We start from the raw sequence: 22,558 nt of genomic DNA, 5'->3' as shown, positions 1-22,558 counted from the left end.
GTCTGTGGGTTTGCTTTTTGGTTTATTTGCTGGTTTAGGGATTCGTCAGGGACTAAAACCAAAATACATCATTGGCAGGGCAAACTATATACTGTATAATAAAAATCAACCTTCAAATTCCAGATTTGCTTTTTTCAGCAACACCTTCATTGTGTTGACAAAACTGGCCTCCTGTATGTTTCTATCAAGTCCATTCATAACACACTCAATATAGAGGAATGGTAATTTCCCACCAGTTCAGTCGTGGTGGGGGCGGGTGTCCTGTAGAACTACGAGTAGCACTGTCCCATGGTGTGAGAGTTAAGTTTCTCATCTCACTGACATTTTCTCTCAATGTCACCACCTCCCCCAATACAGTAGGATTTCATTCGTAATTTGGATTTTTAAACCAGAAAGTTTTATGGTTAATCAAAATAACCCAAAGAACTTGCTAATGTTAATCAATAAGCAGCTTTTTATTGAAAGACCGAAAGAATTAAATAGAAGGCACAGTAGCACTGCAAAGCTTTTCAGATCGTAACAATCTTTTTGTATGTATATATAAAACCCAGACTTTCTGTTAAAAACATCTGCTGAACAAGCCCCAAATCCTTATTTGTCATCTTTCCCCTTAGTTTTTCTGTATACCATCTCTCGAAAACTGGCCAGAATCTTGTTTTCTCTCTTTCGTCTCTCTTCTTGGTTAAAGGATGCAAGAGCTCTCTTCTCATCCGCACTATAGATCTGGTTCTCTTTCCGTAGTCGCACAGCCTCCATTCGGCGATGCCTGGGGATAATTTTATTTTTGGCTTAATTTCTCAGTAATTATTCTCATAGTACTTCCTCACTAATCCTTTCTTAATACAGAGTGGTTCACTTAAAAATCTGACAAATAGAGCCTTGGCTGGTGTGGCTCAGTAGATTGAGCACAGACCTGCAGACCACAGGGTCGCTGGTTCAATTCCCAGTTAGGGCACATGCCTGGGTTGCACGCCAGGTCCCCAGTTGGGGGCATGGGAGAGGCAACCACACACTGATGTTTTTCTCCTTCTCCTTCTCCCTCCCTTCCCCTCTCTCTAAAAATAAATAAATAAAACCTTAAAAAAATCCGACAAACAGGAGAACCAAGATGGCGGCATAGGTAGACACACTGCGCCTCCTCGCACAACCAGAACTGACAGAGAATCGAACAGCAAGGGGGACTGACACCAAGGAAATAGAAAATAAACATACATCCAGACTCGTAGGAGGGGTGGAGACGACTCGCGTGGCCGTGGCGGGACCGAGACTGGCGGAGGGTGGGACGAACAACGCAGGCAGTCCGAGCACTAGCAGACCCTGCGGTCCCACATTCTCACACAGATAAACCCAGAGGGCCGGACTCGGAGTGGCGGAGAGCGGGGCAGGCAGAGCGGCAGGTAGCACCCCGCGGCCCCAAATTCGCACATAGATAAACTGGACGAACGGTGGGGAGCGAAGCAGACCTCGCAACCCAGGGCTCCAGCTCAGGGAAATAAAGCCTCAAACCTCTGATTGAAAACGCCCGTGGGGGTTGGGGCGGCAGCAGGAGAGACTCGCAGCCTCACAGGAGAGGTCGTTGGAGAGACCCACAGGGGCCTAGAGTGTGCACAGGCCCACCCACTCGGGTACCAGCACCAGAGGGGCCCAGTTTGATTGTGGGTATCGGAGTGAAAGATTGAAATCCGGAGGAGAGTGAGGCGGGCGGCATTGCTCCCTCTCGGCCCCTCCCCCACGTACAGCGTCACAGCGCAGCAACCAGCATTACCCTGCCCCGGGGAACACCTAAGGCTCCGCCCCTTAAAGTAACAGAGGCGCCAAGACAAAAAAGAAAAAAATGGCCCAAATGACAGAGCACTTCAAAGCTCCAGAAAAAATACAACTAAGCAACGAAGAGATAGCCAACCTATCGGATGCACAGTTCAAAACACTGGTTATTAAGATGCTCACAGAATTGGTTGAATTTGGTCGAAAACTAGATGAAAAAATGAAGCCTATGCTAAGAGAAACAAAGGAAAATGTACATGGAACCAATAGTGATGCGAAGGAAACTGGGACTCAAATCAATGGTGTGGACCAGAAGGAAGAAAAAAACACCCAACCAGAAAAGAATGAAGAAACAAGAATTCGGAAAAATGAGGAGAGGCTTAGGAACCTCCAGGACATCTTGAAATGTTCCAACATCCGAATTATAGGGGTGCCAGAAGGAGAAGAGGAAGAACAAAAAATTGAAAACTTATTTGAACAAATAATGAAGGAGAACTTCCCTCATCTGGCAAAGGAAATAGACTTCCAGGAAGTCCAGGAAGCTCAGAGAGTCCCAAAGAAGCTGGACCCAAGGAGGAACACAACAAGGCACATCATAATTACATTACCCAAGATTAAATGCAAGGACCTACATCCAAGATTACTGGATCCAGCAAAGCTGTCATTTAGAATGGAAGGGAAGATAAAGTGTTTCTCAGATAAGGTCAAGTTAAAGAAGTTCATCATCACCAAGCCCTTATAGGAAATGTTAAAGGGACTTACCTAAGAAAAAGAAGATCAAAAATAGGAACAGTAAAAATGACAGCAAACTCACAGTTATTAACGACCACACCTAAAACAAAAACAAGAACAAACTAGGCAAACAACTAGAACAGGAACAGAACCATAGAGATGGAGATCACATGGAGGGTTGTCAATAGGAGAGTGGGAGGGGGAGAGGGGGGAAAGGTACAGAGAATAAGTAGCATAGATGATAGGTGGAAAATAGACAGGGGGAGGGTAAAAATAGTGTAGGAAATGTAGAAGCCAAAGAACTTATAATATGACCCATGGACATGAACTATAGGGGGGGGAATGTGGGAGGGAGGGGGTGGGCAGGATGGAGTGGAGTGTGGGGAGGAATGGGACAACTGTAATAGCATAATCAATAAGTATATTTTAAAAAATCCGACAACCAGAAACTGTTTTTGTAATGAGTTATATTTTCAAAAGATCATTCATTTTATCTGCCAATGTGTCCTTTGATTCATTTCTAGTATTTAAATAATAATCTATGATATTCTGTAAACATCGTGAAAGCTATTAATTTTAAATATTAAGGGCCTAAGTGTAGTTCTGCTGTCTCCAGTAAAACAACCAGAAACAGGCAAATTATTAAACCTCCTAGGTGAGATGTGCAATTTGCCTTTGTGAAATTGATAGTAGGATAGATGAAAGACTTAAGCTGTCATCAATTAGGTAGAACTTCTTTAAGGTTCAAATTTCTCATACAACCAAATGAACCAAGTCTACATTTACAATTGAATTTAATTCCTTAGACTCTAATAGCAGCTCAAAGAAAACAAAGAAAGGATTTAGCACAAGATCCAAATCAGGAAATTATAGGGACAGGGGCAGAGGGAAACTATCACATCATCTTGGAAAGGTTGCTTATTTAGCAGGAAAACTTCATGAAAACCTGCTTCTTTTATGTATATGTACCCAATCCTATACAATCAGTTCAAGATGAAGCTTGAGCTGTCTAGAAAAACAGAGAAAACTGAGTGAGAAGAGGGGACAACCATTTCAGGTTAGTATGGAAGTTGGGGAGTGGCAGGATGGAGAGTGAAGGAGATAACAATGTATTTAGGTTGCTCAGGGTACAGTGAGTAGTTTATCTGAAACAGGAAGTGCTATGTGAACGATGCTGTATGAACCTCTATGTAAATGTCTCCTTGTACATGGGAAAGCTTTTCTCTTGGGTATCTAGGTACGGAGTTACTGGGTCATAAAATATGTGAATGCTCAACTTTCCGAGATAATGTCAGAGTGTTTTCCAAGGCGGCTGTACCAACTTACACCACCACTAGTAATACTTAAGAGGTCCTGTAGGTCCACATCCTCTCCAATGCTTGGTACTGTCAGAACTATGAACTTTTGTCTATCAAACGCATGTAAAATAGTATTTCAGTATGTTCTTAATTTCCATTTCCAATGATAATGAAATCTTTTTATGTACGTATAGGCCATACATATTTCTTCTTCTGACAAATGCCTGTTTGTGTCATTTTCCCACTTTTCTTTTGGGTTGTTTATAGGTATTCTTTAAATATTCTCAGTGTTAACTCTATAATGGTTGTGTGTATTGCAGGATGTTACCCCAGCTTGGAACTTGTGTTTTTACTTATTTTAAGGTGTTTTTTGATGAACAAAAGTTCTTACTTTTAACTTAGACAAATTTGGCAATATTTTATTTTATGGTTACTGTATTTTTTGTCATATTTAGAAAACACTGCTTCCACCCCAAGATCTAATAGATATCTGCTCATATTTTATACTAAGAGTGTTAAAGTGGTTTCTGACATTTAAGTCCTTAATCTAGCTGTACTGATTTTTAAATATGGTAATACAGGGTTCTACTTTCATCTTTTTCATATAACAATTTTTTTCCTGAAGCATTTACTGAATAGTTTCTTCTTTCCCCAGTGATTCGACAGGCCATGTCTTTCATATACCTAGTTTCCATACATGTATGGCTCTGTCCCTGGGCTCTGGATTTTATTCCATTCAACAATTCATTTGTTCCCCCACACTTTCTAATGTACTGCAAGCACCATAATAAGTCTTCACATCTGGTAGGACAAATCTCATCTTCCTCCTCTTCTTCAGAAGTGACCTGTTTATTCTTGGCTACCCAGTTTAACATATAAATTTAAAAACGAACTTATTTTAAGTATCATGAAAAATCTGTTGTGATTTTGACTAGAACTGCACTGAATCTACAGATCAATTTGGGAAAAACTGACAACTTTACAATATCGCCTTTCGTCCACAAACATGGTTATCTCTCCATTTATTTCCATCTTTTTAAATGTCTCAATAATTCTATAGTTTTCCCTGTAGAGCTCCTGGACATCTTTTATTAAGCTTTATTCTTAAGTCCTTCATATTCTCTGATACTGTTATAAATGTTATTTTCTTTTTATTTAGTTACATTTTCTAGTTGTTTGTTGCTGGTGCACAGAAATGCAATTGATTTTTGTACATTAACCTTATATCTAACCATTTGTTAAACTCTCTTCTTATTTATAATTTATCTCTAGATTCTTTAGGATTTTCCATATAAACAATCCATATCATTCACAAAAATGACGCTGTTATATCCTCCTTTCTGGTCCTTACATCTCTAATTTCTTTTTCTTACTGTGCCGATCCTCAGATATAATGTTTTCAAATGTTGGTCCTCTGAATTCTAAGATTCTGGAATTGCTTCAGAGGTACTGCCAATATTTGCCTCCAATTTTATTTTAAAATATTTATCTACTTTTAAAACTTTATATAAAGTTTTTTTTAAGATTTTATTTATTTATTTTTAGACAGAGGGGAAGGGAGGGAGAAAGAGAGGGAGAGAAATATCAATGTGTGGTTGCCTCTTGCCCACCCCCTACTGGGGACTAGGTCTGCAACCCAGGCATGTGCCCTGACTGGGAATCGAACCAGCGACCCTTTGGTTCACAGGCTGGCACTCAATCCACTGAACCACACCAGCGGGGGAAATTTTATATAAAGTTTTTAAAAATCCAAACTTCAGTTTGATTTTGGTACAGATGTCCTATTCATTCTCCTTGTTCTTCTTGGTACTTTGCTTTCTCTCCCCTAATTTTATATTCATTTTCCCATGCTGACCTGATGTCTGTTATAATTCTTTTCTGCTCTTCTTCCTCAGAGTCCACAGAGAACTAGAGGCAAACTTAGAAACCAGGAAACACTGTCTTATGAAAATGCTTTCCTAAGTAGAAGAATGCTACATTCCTCATGGGGCAGTGATAAATAGATGAATTTAACTATATCCTCCATAGGGTAAACTATCTGTACCACAATATGAAATAAGAAAAGACACCATGGAGACCGATTCTTTGACATAGTTGATTTTGAGGCTGAGCTGCATACACAGAATTTTAGATAACCACATTTATACCAATAAAACCCATATTAAAACAATATTTATACTTTACTTTTGATTATGAATGGTCACTTAATGAAAATCAATCACCAAATATAATTCTGGTAGTGGGAAAGAAGGACATGATCTAATACAGAAACTGATTTCAATGCCAAGAGCATACCTGCTACCACTCATTACGTAACCCGAGCATTCAAATGATGCAATTTCTTCACTTGTCAAACCAATTTCACCTCTTCGTGGGATACGTTTTCCAGCTTTAACATATTCAGCCATAGCGGCACCTTCACCAGGTAACAGGGCATGGCCATAGCTACAAAGTAATGCAGAATTCAGAAAAGGTCCATTATAAAAAGCTCATCATCTAAAGAGAGCACAAAAATTCATTTACTCTCAGCAGACAGTGGGAATAACAGTTGCTGAGTGGCAGCATGTTGGGAAGCCCAGCACGAATTACTTTAATTTAATCAGTAAACAGTGCCCTGTGACCTATGTAACCGGCCCAGAAGTGCAGAGATACTTTGGAAGAACAAAAGAACTGGTGTTATTGTGTACAGATTCATGTTTTATAATTATGGATCAATGTATCCCTCAGGCACTGCCATTATTGCTCCTTTTGGTGAATTCCTCTTCTCTTTTTCCATGAAAAACAGTAAAGAAATAATATATCTCAAATTTAACATACTGTTTAGCCTTATAACCAATAATAACACATGTAGTAACAATTATCTACTACCTTTCACTCAAGGGGACTTTTAAAAACTATCATCCCTACATTCAATTTATTGAATGTTTTAAAAATATCTATTAAACAAAATAATCTCTGCTCTTGTGGAATTTACATATTCATAAGGATATGACTGCAATACAATGTAGAATATATAATATATTTCACAGAAGAAATAGAAAATGCTTTGAGGACTAAAGGATGAGAGAGGGTAGGAATCACACTACTTTGGGGGGAAGGTATTGGGAATCAGCACATGCCCCCCCACCTTTTGAAAACGGCTTTGAAGGATAGTGAGGATTTTACCAGGAAGAAATTGGAGGTAGTGAAGAAAACAGGGCTAGGAAAAGAAGGGAAAGCATGTTGGGGGAAGAAATAAGGGAAACAAGGTACAATGTGGGCAAGTGCACAGTAACCCCTGGGAAACTTAGTTCAGCTCAGTTAGAACCTGAGGTACAAATAAGGGGGCAGAGGGCGATAAGCTTGGAAAGGTTAAGTTAGGGCCATACTTTTGAAGTGGTACTTTAGATACTGTAAATACACTGTTACTTACTTCAGAGGTTTATCATCTTGAGAGGCAAGTGTTTTTGGAGCCTCTGGGCCAATTAAATCCGAGGGTTCTTCAGGCTCTGCATGAAAGATGTTCAGAAACATATTCACATTTTGACTAAATGGTTAATTTAATTTTTTATCTGTTCTGAGTCAAAGTCTATCAGGGACTCCTGTAATAGTGTCGATAATAAAAAAAGGAATAAAAAGGAAATCGTAAGGAAGAGAAAATATATTTACAGTATTTTTGGAAAAAATCCTTATATAAGTGGACCCACACAATTCAAACCCATGTTGTTCAAGGGTGAACTATAGTAATAAATACTCAAAAAATGAAAAAAAAAAAGTATCATCAGAACCTACTTGATCGATCCTTCCAGGGATTCTCCAGAAACTCTTCTTGGGAATCTTTAGAGCTTGAATCACTGGAATCTTTTCTGTTCTTCTTAGACTTCTTTTTCTTGTGTTTCTTCCTGTAATTATATAATTTGATACAAAGTGAGTTAATTTTCCCATGTTAAAGGGCATATTATTTTTCAAGGCAATGAAAAGACTGATTAGATTTGAATTCTTAGCTTATTCAAATTTTTTAGAGAATAATTTTAATTTGAAAACCTAACTTATTTAACCAAATCATGTTTCCCTATTAAAAAAAAAGACCGCTAATGGGAACAATGAAATACAGTTCTCATGTTGTAGAAAGATAACAGAAATAAAGCACTTTAAAAAACAGCTATACCAATTTGAGCATCAACAATTTTAAATGTAATGGATTAAAAATCACCAAACATGTATGAATACTTGGGTTCATAATGATACTAAAATAATCCAGCCCATTATTCTGAAAACTCATGAAACAAAAAAAAAGTAAGTAACTATCCTGTCCTTCCTATACAAACTACTTCAGAGTACCCCACAGTTCATGACGGTAGGTTTATCTTATAAACACAGAGGACAGAACATGTTAAAAGGCTACCATAGGAATACAATCAGCAAAACCCATACTGCAGGAAACTATACAGGACAAATAATTTGGTTTCTTCAACAAAATGCAAGAACAAAAAGAGAAAAGAATTAACAGACTTAAGTGACATGTCAACCAATGGCAATTCATGGCATAACTTGGATCCTGATTTGAATAGACTCTACAACAAACTGCCAAGAATTGAGAAATTATTGTTAAATATTTTAGATGTGATAAAAATACTGTAGTTATGATGTTTTTTAAAAGAATGTTTTAGAGAAACATGTTGGTTTATGGATGAAATGATATCTGGGACTGGTTTCGACAGAAGCCGGGGTGGGGAAGTGGAGACTGCCCATGAGTTGGTAATTGTGCAAGCTGGGTGGTGGTGACATGGGAGATCATTTCACTGTTTTATATAATTTAACATGTATTTGAAATTTTTCATAGTAAAAATTGAGGAGCCCTGGCTGCTGTGGCTCAGTGGATTGAGTGCCAGCCTGCAAATCAAACGGTTGCCAGTTTGATTCCCAGTCAGTGCACATGCCTGGGTTGCAGGCCACGTCCCCAGTAGGGGGCACGTGAGAGGCAACCACACATTGATGTTTCTCTCCCTCTCTTTCTCCCTCCCTTCCCCTCTCTCTAAGAAGAAACAAACAAATCTTTTTAAAAAATTAAAGAAAAAAACCCAACGATCTGCGTTTCTTCTTCTTTTCCTTCTTCTTGGCTTTCTTTGATCTCCTTTTTGTGTCTTCATCTGCAAATTAAAGCAATTAGAAATTAAAACAAAATTTAACTCTACCCCCCCCAATACTTTTGAGTAGATAAATATCACATTACTGTTCTATTTGTTGTGACACAGAGATCCATTCATTGATTGCTACTTGTCAGAAAGTGCACTAGGCACCGGGGACAGAGATGTTAAAGTCACACTAAATGTTTGGTGATATAGGGCATTATCATTAATGTTATTACATGAAATAATAGTATTGTGATTAAATAGGAAAATGTCAAAAAAGAGACATATACAGAAATCCTTCGGGTGGCAGTGTGATATTTATAATTTACATCGACTATCTCAACAACAAAAAAATACCGTATTTTGCTGTATATAACGAGCACCCACGTTTTTGTGTGCATCATACGTGGCATTATTATGCCCATGGCATGTACCATTATACCCATGTATAATGTGCACCCTTATTTTTCCCTCAAAAATTTGGGCAAAAAAGTGCTCATTATACATGGCAACATATGGTATTTGAAGCAAATATGTGAAGCTACTAACAATCGTTAAAATCAAGGTGATACGCATATGGCAATATACTATTCTCTTTACTTTTCTGAATGTTTGGGTATTTTCAAGATGGAAAGAGAAAACCTTCGTGTGTGTTTGGGGGGATGCTTTCCAGGCGCACAGTCTAATGCAGGAGACAAGAGGTGAAGAGATAACCAGAATCCCAAGTGACAGAGGAAGCCGGGGGTGCTCTAGGCCCACAGAGGAGTCAGGCTGATTCGAGGAAGGTGGTTGAGGAATGGCTGACCAGGCAAAGGTGACTCTTAAGCTAGCTCTTTTTAAAATCAGTTCTATTACAAAAGTAATGCCTGCCCATTGTTGAAATGAGTAAGCCAAGCCGCATGCAGGGAGAGACTGGCATTGCGGGCAGGTGGAATGTCTGCATCAAGTAACAAAATCAAGAGAAAGAACATGGAACATCGAGGAGACAGAAAGTAGTCCTCAGGCTACAGAGGATGCCACGAGAGAAAGGGACAGGGTATGTGTGATTAGAGTAGCTCAATCAGGGTGTGAACTTTACTTGGAGGACTATGGAGCACTATTCAAGGGTTTTAAGAAGGGGACAGACACGCTCAGATTTGTGCTTTAAGAAATTTGAGTCTTCCAGCAGTGAGGAAGAAGAGTGACAATGGGGGCCAGGAAACCCAGGTGACATCAGAGGAGGGGCCACCTTTATGTAAAGCGTCCCCAGAGGAGGCACCCTCTGCCAATCATCAGGCAGGACTAGGTGCAAACAGGGGGCTTTTGTGATGTGCCAGCCCACAGGGTGTCTTCCTTAAATGAGCTGCCAGCCTGAAGGGGCCCTTTATGGTGTGGCTTTTTGAAAATTGCACAAAGGTGCCCACCGAGTGTGAGAATTACACAAAAGAGCTGCTCCACTGGGCTGAGGCAGCCCCGTAAGGCTTGGTTTGGTGCCACATGCCCTGGACACCTGCACACAACCAATCTAGAGTCACACTGCTTAGGTTTGAATCCCAGATGTGTGACCCTGTTGCTCCGTGCCTCCTTTTCCCCATCTGGAAGGACTATCCTCCAGCTGCTGTGTGAACGAAATAGCAAGCATGTAGCAGGGTGCCCATCACAAAGTCAGTAAGTGTCCAAAAACTCTTGACTATTATTATTGTTTTTAAGAACCTGCTTCTGAAATAAGCTTTAAAACGTAAAAGTAGTTTTGGGGCAAGGCTTGCAGAATGGTGTTGACTATCTTACCACTGGAGTCTGTTTCAGAATCCGAGTCACTGTCACTATCGTCAGAATAATTCTTGTGTTTTCTTTTAGATGATTTTTTCTTTCTTCTTTTCTTGGACCTTTCTTTTGAGTGACTATCCTTCTTCTTCTTCTTCTTTTCTTCTACATAGAATACAAATAAAAAACAACTTCTGAAGAAGTATTTCTGAGTATCAATTTTATTGTATTTGAAATACTGAAAAAGAATATGTGATAAACAATTTGAAGAAAAGCAAAGTCTAATGTTTAACTATTTATAAACTTATTTTTAAACTTCTAAATAAAAAAGCTCTGTATTTAAAACATACCTTCTGATGTAGAAGCTGAAGTGGTGCTTTTCTTTGGTTCCTCATCTTCTACTGGTGTATGTTCATCAGAGCTGAATTTAAAGAACATGATTACTGCAGTGATCATATACTACAAGTTTGAGAATATGTGGATTATACCTGGAATGGATGATTTCTCTCATCAGCAAGTATTATTTAAACAAAATAGGAGGTGCTTCAGGTAAGATATTGCTCTATGGTAGTTTGCTTTTCCAGGATGGAATGGTAACTATTTTTCCCATAGGTCTTCCTTTTTTTTTTTTTTTTAAGATTTTATTTATTTTTAGAGAGGGGAAGGGAGGGAAAGAAAGAGAGAGAAACATCAATGTGTGGTTGCCTCCTGTGTGCCCCCTTCTGGGGACCTGGCCTGCAACCCAGGCATGTGCCCCGACTGGGAATCGAACTGGCAACCCTCTGGTTCACAGGGCAGCACTCAATCCACTGAGCCATGCCAGCCAGGGCAAGCTCTTCCTTTTGAAAGAAGAAAGTATGTTAACTGACCTCACCTTGAAAAGTACATTTCTGATTGCACATTGACTGGAATATTTTCTTTGTGCATAAACACTAATGATGTGATCTGTAAAATGATGGTTCAGGACTGGCTCATACACTGACTTATGTCCTTGAAACAATTCTGCCACTTGATAAAATTCTCAAGGGCTCTGACAGTCTCCTTTAGAAGAACCAAGAACTTACCTAGAATTCATCCTTCACTGGGAAAAATAAGTTACAAAAGCATTTCCCTCCCAATCTCACTCACAAATCTTCAGAATTATTTGTAGTCAGTAGTATAAGGATGGCCAAAAGAAGACTTGTAAATAGCATACAGTGATGTTTCAAGGACTAAACAGTGGAAGGTACACATAGAGAGGCTCTTTGAAGTCATCAGATCAGCTTTGCTCACAGGCCTGAGGTTAAAAAGGCAGCAGTATCCCCCATGCTTTAGTACTGTGCAGTCCAAACCCCTAGGACTCAAGACCATCCAAGAAGTTTGTGCTTTGAGCCACTTTTGAACAAAAATGGCTCCATTTTCCCACTCTGTGGTTTTCTTAAACTAGTTCAGTGTTTTATAATCTCCTAGTAATAAAGCTGTTGTTTTCTAAGCTATAACAGTTGACTTTATTCTTCTACTTTGAAAAATCTCGACTTGTTTGAATGTATATAATATATATAAAGGGAGCCTTAATGTATTTGTTTTCATAATTTAATATTATTTGTATTTGTGCTTATATAATAGTTTTTATGTAAAGTATTATAAAATTGAAGGTGGAATGCTTAGAATCAAAGTTATTCTTTTTTATTTTAATCCTCACCCAAGAGTACGTTAATTGATTTTAGAGAGGAAAGGAAAGGGGGGGGAGGGAGAGGGAGGGAGGGAGGGAGAGTGAGTGAGAGTGAGAGTGAGAGAGAGAGTGAGAGAGAGAGAGAGAGAGAGAGAGAGAGAGAGAGAGAGAGATATCAATGTGAGAAACCTCAATCAGTTGTGCCCTGATCAGGGATTGAATCTGTAACCCAGGTATATGCCCTGACCAGGAATCAAACCCACAACCTTTTGGTGTATGGGATGACATCCCAACCAACTGAGCTACCTGGCCAGGGCAAAGCAAAGTTACTATTTAAAAATTTTTTTTCCTAATTTTTATTTATTGATTTTAGAGAGACAGAGAGACATCAATTCATTGTTCTACTTATTATATGTATTCTTTGGTTGATTCTTTTATGTGTCCTGACTGGGACCGAACCCCCAACCTTGGTGTATCAGGACCATGCTCTAACCAACTGAGCTACCAGCTCAGACTTATTCTTAACAAAACTTATTCTTAATAAAAATTGCTACATACTTGGACCATGAAAAAAAATAAAGAACATGGTTATAAGAATGAGAAATGTCAGGGGCTGGTCAAGATGATGGGAGTACCTAAATGTGGTACTTAGAACCAAACGCAATCACATCAAAATTACAACTAAACTACAGAACAGCCATCATTCAAAACCACTTTAAATCCAGCTGAAAATAAGTCCTATAACTAAAAATATACTGAAGAAGCCACATTGAGACTGGTAGGAGGGACAGAGACACTGGGCAGCCTGGTCCCACACCCACATATGGCTGTTAAAAACTGGGAGGGATATCTTGGCTGTAGAGGTCCCTCTGAGGAGCAAGTGGTCCCAGCCCCACCCAGGTACTGCAGCCCAGGTTCCAGTGCCAGGAAGAGAAGTCCCATAACTTCTGGGTGTAAAAACCAGCAGGGATTGTGGCTGAGTGAGAGGGAGGGATTCTGGAGACCAAGACATTCCTCTTAAACAGCCTGTGCATGGACTTACTTGGACTCACTCCCTCTCAGATCCAGTGCTGGGGCAGGTTGAAAGGCACCAGGGACATATGGGGAGGAACTGAATTGACTGGAATCAGGGAGAGGGCTGGAGGGGCAGCTTTCTCCCAGACAGAAGTGCTAGCAAAGGCCATTGTTTCTTTGCTGAGCCCTCTCCACACAGAGCGGGCAGGTGGGTGCCATATCTGAAAAACCATCAACCTTGCTCACACTGTTTGCCCCACCCTGGTGATTTCCTGAGACCCTGCCCCACCCAGCTTGAGGGCCTAGCAAAGCCCTTTCCAGTGGCTTTTCCATACAAAGGGCCTCTCTTGCCTCTTGCTATGGACTTTCGGAAAATCTCTCAAACAATTAGCATCTGGCTTCAGCATGCCCTGTACCTCTTGCTAAGTGGCCCCAGGCCTGGCACTAGCAGCAGCTGGCCTTGGTTTGTAGCTTGGCGTCTCCCAGACACCTCCAAGTCCAGCCATCTGCAGTAGCTCACGCCAGGCGGACCCAGGCAGGGCACAGGCAGTGGCTGACCTTGCACCTCCTGGGAGGCCTCCGAGGCAGTACACCCAGTGGACTGCTTCAAACCATGTCGGATTACAACTCAACCACCTCCATGAGTGACATATTCAAGAGGCGGACTCAGCAGGCCCAAAACCTCAATGAAGAGAGTGCTGCTCTGTGGGGTTGGCCCCTACACAGCAGTTCCTCCTTGCAGCTCATCGGCATGGTGGTCAATCCCTCCCAGTGCTGTGACAGCAGCACTTTGTTGTAGTTGTGGACTCAACTACAACAGGCAGTGTGCTCACCTTACACAGGGGGTGCACCTGGAGTGCCCAGCTCAGATGACCAGAGACACTGTGCCACTGGGCCATACAGGACACCTACTACATAAGACCATGCTACCAAGTCTAGGAGACATAGAAGCTCTACCTATTACATAGAAACAAGCACAGGGAAGCAGGCAAAATAAGGAGACAAACGGGCCCCAAATGAAAGAATATGAGAAATCTTCAGAAAAAGAACTAAATGAAATGGAGGCAAGCAAACTACCAGATACAGAGTTCAAAACAATGATTATAAGGATGTTCGAGGAACATATAAAAGGGCATGAAAACCATAAAAAAAGCTGGTCAGAAATGAAGGATATACTAACTGGAATGAAGAATAATTTACAGTGAATCAACAGTAGAGTGATTTGGAATATGAGGAAGCAGAAAATACTCAATCAGAACAACAAAAGAAAAAAAAAACCCCAAAAAATGAGGATATTGTAAGGAGCCTCTGGGACAATTTCAAGCATTCCAACATTTACACCATGGGGTGCCAAAAGGAGAAGAGAGAGAGGAAGGAATTGAAAACCTATTTGAAAAAATAATGATGGAAAATTTCCCTAACCTGGTGAAGGAAATAGACCTATAAGTTCAGGAAGCAGAGTCCCAAACAAGATAAACCCACAGAGTCCCACACCAAGACACATCATAATTAAAATGCCAAAGGTTAAAAACAAAGAGAGAATCTTAAAAGCAGCAAGAGAAAAGCAGTTAATATCCTACAAGGGAGTTCCCACAAGACTGTCAATTGATTTCTCAACAGAAATTTTGCAGGCCAGAGGGATTGGCACAAAATACTGCAAGTGATGAAAAGTAAGGACTTACAACCGAGATTACTCTACAGAAAGAGAAGGAGGAGAAGAAGAGGAAGAGGATCAACAATATGAATAATAAAGTGGCAATAAATATCAATGATTAACTTAAATGCAAAGGGTTTAAACGTGCCAATCAAAAGATATAAGGTAACTGAATGGATAACAAAACAAGACCCTTACCTATGCTGTCTACAAGAGACTCAGTTTAGATCAAAAGATACGCACAGACTAAAAGTAAAGGGATAGAAAAGATATTTTATGAAAATGGAAACAAAACAAAACAAAAAGCTGGGGGAGCACTACTTATACTTGACAAAATAGACTTTGAAACAAAGGCCATTAACAAGAGATGAAGAAGGATCCAGCAACTCCACTCCTGGGTATTTATCCAAAGAAACCCAAAACACTAAATTGAAAAAACATACACATCCATATGCTTACTGCAGCATTATTTACAATCGCCAAGATACGGAAGCAACCTAAGTGTCCATCAATAGATGAATGGATAAAGAAGTGGTACATACATACAATGAAATATGATTCAGCCATAAACAAAGAATGAAATCTTGCCATCTGCAACAACATGGATGGACCTAGAGGGTATGATGCTGAGTGAAATAAGTCAGACAGAGAAAGACAAATGCCAGATAATTCACTTATATGTGCGATTTAAAAAACCAAATAAGTGGAACAGAAACATACTCATAGATACAGAAAACATTGACAGCTGCCAGACAGGACAGGGGTTGGTGGGGGTGGGTGAAAAAGGTAAAGGGATTTAGACGTACCAATTGGTAGTTACAGAATAATCACAGGGACATAATGTGTAGCATAGGGAATAATGTAATACTACATATGGTGCCATATGGGCACTAGATTTATCAGGGTGATCACTATGTAAGTTATATAAATGTCTAATCATGGGATTGTACACCTGAAACTAATATAATATTGTATGTCAACTGTAATTTAAAAAGAAAAAAAAAGAATCAGGAAAGTGATAAAAAGTGGACCACAGAATCTAAAAATATAGAGTTAAAAAGTTTCAGTAACAAATGATTTCCAAGAACTATTAAAAGCAAGCACTGGACTGTTTTTTTAAGAGTACTGTTTAAGGATTTCCCCCCTTCATAATAATATAGTAATCATTCACACTTGCATAATGCTTTAGAGTTTACAAAGTGCTATTCAGACTGAAATAAATGTGTAAGATTTATATTTTCAGAAGAAAGCAAGGACAAGAGTAAGGCAATGGGAGCCATAAGGAAAGATGAAAGAAAGTGGGGATCAGAAGGCTGAGGGAAGATGTCATAATTTTATTCTACGTGTGTAAAGGACACATGACAGAGCAGCAACTGTTCTGTCCCCCCAGAGCAAGAACCTCACACACTACAGGAAAAACACATTTCTTTCTGTTGTAGAAAATTCTGAAAACGAGTGTTATAAAAAATTCTGTAACAGTTTAGAAAAGGAGTTCTTATATCATATAATCTTTTCTCTGCAAATCACATCTGGAATAATTTAGGTATTGCTTAGAAAATTAATTTTAGGATTCTTTCCAACTCTAATTCTTTGAGGTCAGATTCTTCAAGCATGTTCCAAAGGTATTTATAAGAACAAATTCCAGATAATAATGCTTTATCACCCTGTCACAAATTACAAGTTTATCAGTCAAGCCCACTGTTTCAACTCAACCTAAAGTAGACACAGAAACAGAGGAGAAGGAAGAAGCTTATGAACAGAACCAAAGAGAAAAAAAAAAATAAGGAAAAGGAAAAAGGATTAAACCTTCAGATACTACTTGATATAGGAGACCTAAACAAAACCATAGCAGTATGTTTATTGGAAAAAATTCCTTGGGGAACAGAATAGAAAGCCCAGAAATAAGCCTACACATATGAGGGGGGACTGGGGGAAAAAAAAAAAACTGGAATCTGTTTCTAAAAGATTGTGTCTTTATTCTTACATGTTTAAACTTCAGTCACCTTCAAAGTACTCTCCATTTGATGCGATACACCTATTAAGACATTTTCTCCACTGCTCAAAATAGTTTTTGAACCCGTCGATTTTGATGCCTTTTAGTGCTTCTGCCGTTTTTTTGTTTCACCTCTTCCACATCAGCAAAACATTTCCCTTTGAGGACTTTTTTCATCCAGGGAAACAAACCAAAAAAAAGTTGCTCAGGGTAAGATTGGGTGAACAGGGAGGGTGGGGCACAGGAGTTATGCCGTTTTTGGTCAAAAACTGCTGACTCTCAGCGTGGTGTGGGCAGGTGTGCTGGTAAACCACCCATCATGAAATGGGCAAATACGCTGAAAGAGCCTTAAAAAAAAATCACTGAAGCCGAATGCAGCCTCTCACAACAATGTCAGCTGATAAAACTGATACAGATGTGTTCCCAGAACACTTACCTAGTGGGAAAAACCTGTACTACAAGGGTCCCATCCTCCAGAAGACAATTCTGGTTTGTTGGGGGGGGTCCCCCTCATATATGGTCAGTTAATTTAAAACAAAGGAGCCAAGAATATACAGGGTGAGGCAAAAGCAGGTTTACAATTGTGAGTACATGAAACACAGTTTATTCTTGTATTATTATTATTTATTGTTATATTATTTTCCATATGAATAACTATAAACCTACTTTTTCCCACCCTTGTACAAAAATATCAAATCATTATGCTGTATACCTGAAACCAATATAATGTTGTATGTCAATTATCCACGAAAAATCCCTTTGTAATGCTAACATCTGACATGCAAACTGCTACTGGATTGAGAAAAAAATGACCAGAAATAGTATAAAAGTATTTGTTTTAACACAGAACCCTTCTATGAACAAGAAATTAGCATCCTGTGAAAAACTATTAGCATGCTAAAATCTGCTAGCAACAGGTATGTTCCATGTGTTTAAAACTTAAAGGGTAGCCCTGGCTGGTGTGGCTCAGTGGATGGAGTGTCAGCCTTGAAACTGAAAGGTTACTGGTTCAATTCCCAGTCAGGGCACATGCCTGGGTTGTGGGCTGTGGCCTCAGTTGAGGGTGTGTGAGAGGCAACTGACCAATGTTTCTTTCCCTCCCTTCTCCTCTCTCTAAAAATAAATTAAAAAAACAAACTTAAGGTGTGGAATAGCATTAATCCCAAGAAAGGAGAAAAATGTGAGCTGTACTGAACAAAAATTTTGACAATAGACTCTGAATTTAAACAAATATTACATTAAAAAATATGTTTTTAAATCACTTACTCTGGTTCTGGATTCTTTGGAGAAAGTCCCCATACTTCAGGAGCTCCCAATTCTCCAATCCTCTCTCTCTCACTTAATCTCCTAGAAGATAAAGGCATGTGAATTATAACTCCATGGATAAATTGTTTCCTAAACATAATGAAATTCAAAGGAGTCCAGTTAAGTCCTATTTCCCCTTACATTTTAAACTTTAAATTAATAAAAACTTGGCTTAGCCCTGGCTGGTATGGCTCAGTGGATTGAGCTCAGGCCTGAGGACTGGAAAGTCGCAGGTTTGATTCCTGGTCAGGGCACCTACCTGGGTTGCAGGCCAAGTCCTCAGTTGGGGGTGTGTGAGAGGCAACCAACTGATGTTTCTCTCCCTCTCTTTCACCCTCCCTTCCCTTTCTCTAAAAATAAATAAATTTAAAAAAAAACTTCGCTTAATGTAAAGTCAACAATTACAATCTGATATTTTGATAGTTCTATCAAATGGCACAGACTACAGACAGCTTGAGGGGCTGGGCCAGAAATGTAGCCTGGAAGGCTGTCAAGGACATCCTCTCTGCCACACGTGTGACATAGCTCCTAACTGCTCATGTCATCTTCTGCAATGTGTGAGTGACAGAAACAGTTTTACATTTGTAAATAACTTCTTTTGTTTATACACATTTATGAAAATAAAGAGGTTAATACTTTTGTTTGGTCAAACTTCTGTTTGTTAACACTCAAGAATGAATGAAGAAAATGGCCCTGGCTGGTATGGCTCAGTAGGTTGGGAATTCAATTCCAGGTCAGAGCCTGGGTTGCAGGTCAGGTACCTGGTTGGGAGCATGGGAAAGGCAACCGTCTGATGTTTCTCTAGCCCACGGATGTTTCTCTCCCTCTCTTTCTCCCTCCCTTCCCCTCTCTCTAAAAATAAATTAAAAAATAAATAAAATCTTAAAGAAACAATTAATGAAGAAAATGAAGCATTAGAAGTAGAAAATAAAGAGAGCTCTGAAAATGAAATTTTGTTTGACAAAAAATTGTACTCAATGAGATACAGGGTTTTTCTTTTTCCATTTAGTTCCCTTTTAGAAAAAGATATCTCTATTCTAAGAGGACACACATAAAGAAATTTGTTTTATGTTTGTGATTTCTTCCTTTAATTTTTGCTATTACTCATAAACAAGCAAACATAAAAACCTAAAGCTCAATTCCACAAAGGTTAGCAGCTTGTGACTCCATTTGTTTTTTAAAAAAACTTACAAAATAAATATAATTCTTTATTCAGGGGAAGAGGTATTATAATCACGCGGAGTTAGGTTTCCCACTCGAGGAAACAGTCTAAAAAGAGACATCCTTATGACTGAACTTGGAATATTGTGCATAAGGGAGGAAGAATGCTTGACAGCCTGTAAAGAGCAAGCAGTCAAATTCAACCCCTGTTGCCATCTGTCCTTTTAAGATAAATTATTTATCTTCTAAATGTACAAATGCAAATTTCAACCAAAAGTTCCAACATCTTTTGGTGATGATTGTCTAGCAAGAAGCTGGTTGCTTTTTGATTGACACAGCCTGGGGATAACTTTCTGAAAAACTTAATTTGGAGAGGTAGGTCTCCAACCTAACTCAGGACCATATTTAATTTTTACTGCTTCTTTTCCCATGCAGGAAAACCTAATAATTAACATTGTAAGGACTATTGATTAGGTTCCAAGCACTAAATCATTACAACTATAAAATCGATTGTCCTAATTTTATCCCCTTTTAAATAGTGAAGAAATTAAGCTCAGGGAGGAGGATAAGTAACTTGCCCAAGGTCACACAACTATTAAGCAGCAAAGCAGGGCTTTGAATTCAGGCAGTCTGATTCTGAAGCCTGTCCTCTTCATCACTGTGCTTTACTGGCTTCCCTCTCCTGGAAGAAAACAATTCATGGGGACATCTGCCACTGTTGAGACCTTAACCTCAATGCCTGTAATACTTTTAAATGTCTTGTTTTTTAACACAGAGTGCATGTAAAGCACTTAGTACAGGGCCCGACACATAATTTAACACTCATTAAGCATTAGACATTAAGATTTAGAAATAATTACAACCCGTTTCCTTTCTACTTCTTAAACTATCTATTTTTCCACTTCAGTACTCATTCTCATTAGAGAACTGATCTCACCCTGACCTTACTTTTCATGGTCAAGATTGAGAACACTTTTAACAGGACCTTTCTCAATGTAGCCTAATCTAGAGTTGAGTAGATCTTTTCCTGCATTCATTCAATCATCTTGTCATTAGAGGTTTTTCTCCTCTCCAATTTAAACCTTTAATCTCAACCGTTCCCAACCGGCTACAAAGTATTTCCACTTAATTTATCCTGTTATCATCTCAAACCTGTCTGATCATTCAACAAGCAGTGGTAGCGTTCCTATAGAGTGCTAAGCACTGTGAACTTTGTAATCAATACAATAGAGTCCCTCCTTTCCATTAGAACTGCCTAGTGGGAAATAAAAACATGCTCACGAATGATAACCACGCAACCAAGTAATGCTTCCTATAGGATTCCGGTAGGTCTGAGGCGCTCGGACATGTCCGCTAGAAGCCAGGAGACAGAAGCGGGTAGCGGCAGACCAGGGCGCCGTATTAAAGGAGCCTGAGGATGAGTGAAAACTTAAGGGCATTAAAGAGCAAATGAGGCATTGTAGTGGGTGCACTGAAGGAAGGAATGAAAATGGGCACAAGGCAGGCAGAGAGAGAAATGCAAATAGTCAGTAGGGATGAACTATAAAATTGGACTTGGAAGGTAGGTGGGCGCAAGAGAGGGTGCACCCATTTCACTCACTTCTGCCGCAGGCTTTCCTCCCTCTCCTTGTCCAAGAGGCTAGGCCATGGCTTGTCGTTCCCGTAGGGGCGAGAGTAGCCGCCATAATAGGCGGACGACGCAGAAGAGAACGGGGCGCACCGCGTCGCAGAGGGCCGCTCTCGAGAGCGCGACCGCGAGCGGGAGCGGTAGGGCTGGTTTCGGGAGCTTTGGCCGAGGCCACTCGATTGATGGCTGAGGCCATTCCGATCCCCAGATCGAGAACGAGAGTGCGAGCGAGAGCGGCGGCCCCGCGGGGATCGGGCGGATTTGCTGGGCTTAGGGCTCCTCGACGAACTGCGACGCTTCACCCTGGAGCCCGAGGCCTCCCTCTCAGGGCTGCGCGAACCAGACACCGGAGCCATCACTGCCGCTGGGTCTCCGAAGCCGAAGCCGGGAGTAAGGGGGCGCTCTTGCGAGCCTGGGAAGATATCGGTTGCCTTGGTTCCCTGGAGGACCTGTCCCCGCGTCACAACCCGAACCTGAGGAAACCTTGGAAACAGTTCCGGGTACGTCAGCAAATACCTTCCCCCGACCTAGCTTGTCGCGCGGACCGGGCGTGATGTGTGTAATGGTATAAAGAAGCCGGAGGGGCAACCGGGTGTGCGCGTCCTTCCGGTTCCCGGCGAGGTTGCTGAAGTTTAAACTGGACCGGAGAACTTGTCCTTTTTTCATCCTCGATTGGAAATACCTGAAGAGAAGGACGGGATGACAGGCTACAGGACACTTTTCACTGAGCGGCCGTATGAACAATAAAGGCAATGTAATTTTACATATATGTTTGTGTATATGTATGCGCCCGCGCGCGCACGCGTGTATACAGCACACACACACACACACACACACAATTTTTCTTTCCAGTCCCAAGCAAAATAAGTAAAGTTTGTCTTAATTGGTGGTTAGCTATGATGTATAAACTCCGTGTTGCCCAATTACCTTAGAGGGCACAAATTCTATGTTAATGACTTGAGCGTGATACACTCCAGTTAAGTTTGCAGCCTACAGAAAAATTGCATATTTATCCCCCAGACATCCATCTCCACCAGTGTAGTCCAGCAAAAGGAGTTTGTAACGCCCCTCCTGTCCAGCCCCTTAAACTAGTTCCATCATATACCAGCTCAGCAATACATGGTTAATGATCATTATTTCTATTCATTTTACACTGTTTTTAAGTGAAAGAGCATTGGAGCACTAGTTCTACTGACTTTAATTTTTGAAAGCACAATGAGTTTGCTGTGCAAATTCTGAATCCATTCTACTAGCAGCTAGATGGCCTCTGGACCTTTCTTCCTAAGAAGTAACTTATCAGACAGTGAAAACTAATGCCATTAATTATTGGAAACCTCCTTTTTTGGAATTTAAAGGAAAGATGTAGTACATAATGTTAAATGCAAAAAATGGACCACACTATTGTATACCTTTTTTTTTTTTCCCATTTGGTGTATAGAGGTAGAATCTTATTTGGCGATAAAATACACCATGAATTATTTACATTGGTACTTCCACTCAAGACT

General features: G+C 40.1%; 1 protein-coding gene across 1 annotated transcript; it reads right to left on the bottom strand.

The window, feature by feature from the left end:
* Positions 1-431: 431 nt before the first annotated feature.
* Positions 432-21,531, bottom strand: NKAP (NFKB activating protein). Its single transcript, XM_053917213.1, has 9 exons — positions 21,027-21,531; positions 18,227-18,307; positions 10,999-11,069; positions 10,673-10,813; positions 8,860-8,923; positions 7,566-7,675; positions 7,207-7,282; positions 6,090-6,239; positions 432-766 (listed from the first exon to the last, which is right to left on the bottom strand). The coding sequence occupies exons 1-9, from the start codon at positions 21,407-21,409 to the stop codon at positions 592-594; spliced, it is 1,251 nt and encodes a 416-aa protein (XP_053773188.1). The 5' UTR covers positions 21,410-21,531; the 3' UTR covers positions 432-591.
* Between the last annotated feature and the right edge of the window lie 1,027 nt (positions 21,532-22,558).

This window comes from Desmodus rotundus, chromosome X (genome assembly GCF_022682495.2).
Source record: "Desmodus rotundus isolate HL8 chromosome X, HLdesRot8A.1, whole genome shotgun sequence".
Taxonomy (NCBI): Eukaryota; Metazoa; Chordata; class Mammalia; order Chiroptera; family Phyllostomidae; genus Desmodus; species Desmodus rotundus.
The sequence above is the reverse complement of the archived record's forward strand: the minus strand, read 5'-3'. Positions and strand labels throughout refer to the sequence as shown.